Below are 6,000 nucleotides of genomic sequence, written 5' to 3'. Positions count from 1 at the left end.
ACGGGGGGTTTCGCAGAGGGTGGGAGGGTGGCCGGTAAACCGTGCTCCCCTTCACGCGCTAATATCACTGGTCGGCGGGCCCGATGTGTGGAGGAGCCGTCTATCGTCGGCCCTCTGAGTATAAAGGCTGCCGCATTGGCGGATCCGGGATATTTTGGACATTTACCTATCTCTGCAACAATCGAAAGTTACGAGAAAAACTGCCGTTTTCCTCTCACGGATCGAAAACTTGAACTTTTTTTTGAAAAGGATTTGCTCTAAAATGCATATCAGTGAATATGGCAATTCAGAAACAGCTTTACGGTTTCGCAAAAAAAATGGACGTAGTACGCCCTGCAGGGTTAACTGTCACCTTTTTGGATCCGCCAATGTCGGCTGCCACTGAGCCGGAGCGCCCCACCGAGCCTCTTACACATACAGGAGTGCCCTATCCCGGCAAATCTGGGGCCGTCCCCCTTGGGCCACAGGTCCACGCAAACGTAACGGCACGATAGAGGTCACACGGTCCGATACATGGCTACACACACTGGCACAGATGCGGGTGGCTTACCGGCAATCGCACGCACACACACGCACACGCATATGGGTGAGTCTAGTTTGCTGGCGCGAAACAATCAGATACGCCGGCTGAAGCAAGGAAGCGATGGCGGAATTAAAACGCATTCAAGAATATCATACGATTTCCACATGAGCTATGCGCCATGGGCATAAAGAATGAGGAAACTATACAATGCTCGATAGTTAGCCATAAAGTGCCGGATTATCCTACCTCTAATGCCATCGAGAAAACAGCTGCAAGGCGAACCTTTCTTGCCCCTACAACTACAAATGGACACATCTTCCAACAATAAACTTAGGTACAAAGCAAGAAATCACGATCACCTTTTCGCCTTCGAAGCTGGTTTCAAATTCAGGGTAATTGTGGCGAAAGGGAAACACAGGTTCAAGGGCTGATGATTGGCTGGGTCTGAAGGTAATCGAGGGAAGATGAAGTTCAGCCAGACAATCAGACGTTCAGCTACACCCTACAGCTCCCGCCGCAATGTCCTCCCGTGCCTCAGCACCAGGTCCGAGTGGTCTACTCGGCAATATCACCAGACCGAGCTCCGTTGTACTGTACTGGTGAAACGCTAACACCGAACCAAAGGCTGCCTCCTCCTCAAACGGGATCCTCAGCGGCATCTTCAGGAGCCGCAGCACAGAAAGCTGCTCTCCTACGAACCACACGAAGGCGGTCAAATAGGCCGCACTCCTCGGCTCGACAGGCGGACAGGACTTACCAAATGACCACAAGAGGCAACACGAGATAGAACACTGGTTTCCACCTAGAGCAGGTGCCCAAAAGAAGCGTCCTCTCTCTCGGGCCGCGGCGGCCGGGCCGGTGTGGCGCCGGCCGCCGCGGCGTACGCGGATATCACAGAGGCGAGTGAGGTGAGTCGTTCAGTCTCAGTCGCTGTGACTGGAGAGGTCGCTCTGCTGCTCGGCGCAGTCCACCAGCAGCTCGTCGGGCGTGGGGTAGCGCAGTGGATCCGTGTCGCCGCCGAACGCAGGCGGCTGGCTGGTGGGCACCGGCGCCGAACCCGGACCGGCACCGCCCTCCAGGCAGAAACCGTGCATCTGCGGGTAGAGAGCTGCCGTCAGAACACGCACATCTAGCACTTACAGGACGGGGACACAAATACTTTGCATTATTCGTGAGCGTCGGGCTATGGGGTTTCTTCCGACACAGTTTCTCATCTCGACCCTAAATAATTTGTACGTGCTTTCTAATTTTACTCTCATCTCTTTCTCCCCATTCTCATATCAATTACCTTGCATTATCCCCTCCTTTCCCTCTCTCTCTCTCTCTCTCTCTCTCTCTCTCTCTCTCTCTCTCTCTCTCTCTCTCTCTCTCTCTCTCTCTCTCTTTCTCTCTTCATGCCTCAGCAGCAGTATGCATGACTGGCTCGGGAGCGGCAGTGACGTCGCTGTACGCTGCTCTGAGCTCGCTCGGCACCTAATCAGTTTACCCGTCGACAAAACGAACGGATCGCTGCGCCAATCCGTCGGCGACATGTCGGCATCCGTGTGCGACGATCGATCAATGACCAGAGTCGGTCGGAACACCGCCGGCCAGCGGTGCGGCTTAGCTCACGAGAAACGGTGCATTGGTATGGAGGCGTAGTCGACAAAAGGCATCCTACTTATGGAATGAAGGCGACGTGTTCGGAGGTTAACCGCTTCGGTGAAATTTAACGTACAAAAAGACGGATATTGCCTCAATCGGGACAGAATCCGTATAAAGTGCACGGTCATAATTGATTAATTGCGAAAAACCCTCGATGTAATAAGCGCATAGTTGGGCTTCTTCGTGTGTGCTATAACGAGAGCAGTCGCAGGTTACCAGGGAGAGGAAAACAGCGTTTCATGCCGGAAAGAAAAGCTTCGGCCAAAGATTATTTCAGCCCTTAAACTCATGCAAGATGCAATAATTTAATTCACCATGCTGAAAATCACGCAATGCAATCATTTAATCCACCTACAATATTTCAGGGAGAAGGCTTTCTGAGCTCGTACATGAGCTAAGCGCTCCATCAACCGGGACCCAGGGTCCTCAATCACGTCTTGCAAAATGTGATCGGAACACAAAAATGTGTTCAGGGGGCGAATGGTTAGAACTAAGTAGCAAACCTTTCGTTAGCAGACTAAACCCCAAGAAAGCTCCTTGCACTGTCCAATGAGTCATTAGCAGCGACTTTGTTTCGTCGTGGGCTATTCTGATGTTCTTATGGTTTCGCATCGGGGCTTAGCACTTTGCCGTATTGCTGATACCATGAAAGGATCACTAATGGGATCGTAACTGGGCACACAGCAGACAGGCTCCTCCTCATGTTTCCACTGAAAGGCCTGGAACCCATTTGGTGAACCGAATCCCGCGTTTCAGACCGGCACGCCACCATTGCTGAAAGCGCACTATGCTTGCGAGGACAAAACGCCCATTAGCGACCGGAACAGGAGCGGAACAGAGTCGGTCCCTTGTCCGGCTCCAATGGTCAGGGGGCGCACCTTGCACGTGCACTGGTCGGACGCCGGCGGCCCTCGGACGGCGCGGCGCGTGCCGCTATACACCGGCCCCCGGCGGGGGAACTGGACACGGGGACGGGGACGGACTGACGCGGCGCCGGCGGCGGCGACCCTTCCCCCGGCCGGCGGCGACTAACGACGCCACTTGTCACCGCCCTGGCCAGTTGTCTCCGGTCGGCGCAGCTCCCCTCCGAGCGGAGACGGAGCGCCCGCCGCTGACCCCGCCAGACGCCCCCGGCGCCCGCGGGCGCCCCGGCCCGCCCCGGCCATCCGGCGCCCCTCCACTGCCGCTCTGCCGGCCACGCCGCCCACTACGCTCTGTCAACTCCAATTTGGTCATTTAATTTCGCGTCTCTTGGGGGGTCGGCCGGCCCCGGCTCTGTCCAGTCGCGAACGGAGCGACGGAGCGGGCGTAATGGCCGGCGGGCCAGCAGCCGGTGCATTAGGCCAGGAAGTATCGCGCTCCTTTATGGCACATCAATCTTGGCCACCGAGGCCGCGATTCGGTACTTTTCTGGGCGGCTAGGTGTTGCCAGCGCGATCGGCGCGCTGCCTTCCAGACTCAGCAAGGCTTGGACGCTGGGTCGGAGTGGGCTTCACACATCACAAAATCAGAGCGACGGAGCAGCGGTCCAGTTAGGCAAGAGTCTTATGTGGGGTAGTGAGATTGTCTATGGACTCGTTTTAACAAATTTGGAAAGTTTTACAAAGTTTTACAAAGCGCTAATCCAAAGTTTTACAAATTTGTATTAAAGCCCAGTACCTAGATCACGCTTCGAATACTCCTATGAATGATCGGTAGACTTCATATACACGGTTATAAGTACTTATTGCGGTTTATGAAATGCGCAGTGGTCTTTGTTCTCATATTTCAATATTCACTCTGAGACTAAATGATATCGAAAACCCAAAGCGAAATTTCCCAATCAATGTATTCTCTTCAATGCCGATGCTTTGTGACACCATACCGATTGCGTAGCCTGTTCACAGGTCACATCCTTTCTAATGCTAAGCTCCGAGCCAGCCTTGCAGTACCCAGTGGCCCTTGCCACTCCACGGGGGCTCGAACCGCCGACATCGAGGGGCGGTAGTAAAAGCGTCGGACATCGGGTGGATCGCTCGAACCCATTAACGGGCGCAGCGAAAAGTGCAGCCTTGCCGAGTGTATGGCCGCTGTAGGGCAGTAAATGCAATAAGTGGAAGACTGCGGAGTTTTGATCGCGGCGCCGGCGACCATGACAACGCTAAGTAGGGTGCGGTACTTCTGTCGCGAACGAACATTATACCTAAGTCAATATTGAATACGAATGTATTTAGGTGATAAAAGGGCTGAAAATCCTCCATTTTGAATGCAAAATTTCTGAGTTTTATTTTAGGTTCCATTGGATGTCAACGTTTAAAAACAAAGCAGAATGCAACTAAACACGTTTCTGAATTCTAATCTTTACATACCAGGCTTGCCGAAAATAGTAACCGCTAAAAAAAAAAAACAGACTTTTAACTCGAGGTATATATTACATTCACTCTTCCTCTACACCACTGCTGCCCGTGACGACCCCCGGAGAAGAGAGTTGGGGAAGCCACAAGCCAGGGCACGCGGCTGACTGACGTCAGGAAACGAACCGACTCGGGACTCTCGGCCGGGTGCGCTGCTCCGCCGCACCGGGAGTCCGGAAGCCGCGCAGTTCCGGTGTGTTCAGTCGCAGAGGAGCGACTGAACCAGATCGGAAGACTGCATTGAAGTGGGTTTGGCTCGGCTAGGCGACAGGCTTGGGCCGTGACCTACCAACAGCCGCCGGCGAAACAAATCAATGCACTGGGCTCCGGCCTTGAAGCATATATGTAGATAGTATATAAATACCTAGCGTTAGGAAACATGGAGTGTTGACAGCATGCGTTATCCTATCGACCAATACCCAGCCAGCATGCCCATGTGGGCCCCACATGGGCAGTTGATGGGCATGGTGGGCTAGGTGGGCCATGGGCTAGAGATGGGCAAATATGTGGGCTGCATGTGGGCCCCACATGGGCTGCCCACATGGGTCCCACCAAGTGGCCTACCTGGGCCCCATGTGGGGCCAAGGTTATAATGCTGGCTGGGTATGCTCAGTTTTTCGAGACATGTAAAGGGGGCAGTGGACAAGAAGTCCGCTGAATTGAGCGGTCTTTTCGAGAAGGTTTCCGTCTTGCATAATTTTTACCTCATAGGAGAGGTCGGGCATTTTGCTTTTGCTTTGCCCCATTTTCTTAAAATGATGACTGAGTATAAATCGTCCGCGATTATGAACGCCAATAAGATTGAAACGTCAGTTTACACAAACAAAGGGCTGATATGAAATGGCCTCAGTAGCGCTAGACGGGGTTTCCATTACCTAAGAGTTACGTACTTACATACCTTTTGATATGCATGTCTGCATGTTGATAATTATGCTTCGAAATGACAAGCCTTTGGTGCATCAAATGTAATGAAATTCCAAGTTCCAAGATTCCGAAAACAGCTCAACATGTTCCCGCTGGACACCAACCAAACTGGGTTGGCTGTATGACGTAGTTCCGTGCTATGGTTACTTAATAATTTAAAGGCAATCAACTCAAAGTGGTAAGATTCATATTATAATAACATTGTCGTGCATATTCTAGTGGTTCAGGTGTTGGAGACGTGCAAAGTGACATTAAAATCTCACCCCCAATTACACTTCCGCAACACATGGAAATTTGTCTTACGCAACTGATCTCTCGCCATCTTAATCAGGTCCGCCTTAAAATATTGATGTGGTACTCAGGCTCAAACTAGCGCAGCATCATAGCTCTAGCAATCTTATAGATGTTTCAGAGAAGAAAATGATGCAAGAAATGTATGTGGGCTTTATCGAACTTCTACATCAATATCAACCCCACGCTATTGAATACTCATCCCAACTATTGCGCTATGCGTAT

At 52.1% G+C, this 6,000-nt stretch overlaps 1 protein-coding gene across 1 annotated transcript in view; it reads right to left on the bottom strand.

Annotated features, from left to right (window-relative positions):
- Window positions 1-459: 459 nt before the first annotated feature.
- Window positions 460-6,000, bottom strand: part of LOC122368058 (insulin gene enhancer protein isl-1-like) — a 66,625-nt gene continuing 61,084 nt past the window's right edge. Inside the window, exon 6 of the mRNA XM_043341672.1 lies at window positions 460-1,617. Within this exon, the coding sequence (XP_043197607.1) occupies window positions 1,447-1,617 (171 nt within the window). The 3' untranslated portion in view covers window positions 460-1,446. The remainder of the gene's footprint in view (window positions 1,618-6,000) is intronic.

This window comes from Amphibalanus amphitrite, unplaced genomic scaffold, assembly GCF_019059575.1.
Source record: "Amphibalanus amphitrite isolate SeventyFive unplaced genomic scaffold, NRLGWU_Aamphi_draft 000919F_arrow, whole genome shotgun sequence".
NCBI lineage: Eukaryota > Metazoa > Arthropoda > Thecostraca > Balanomorpha > Balanidae > Amphibalanus > Amphibalanus amphitrite.
This window is presented reverse-complemented; position numbering and strand designations above follow the sequence as displayed.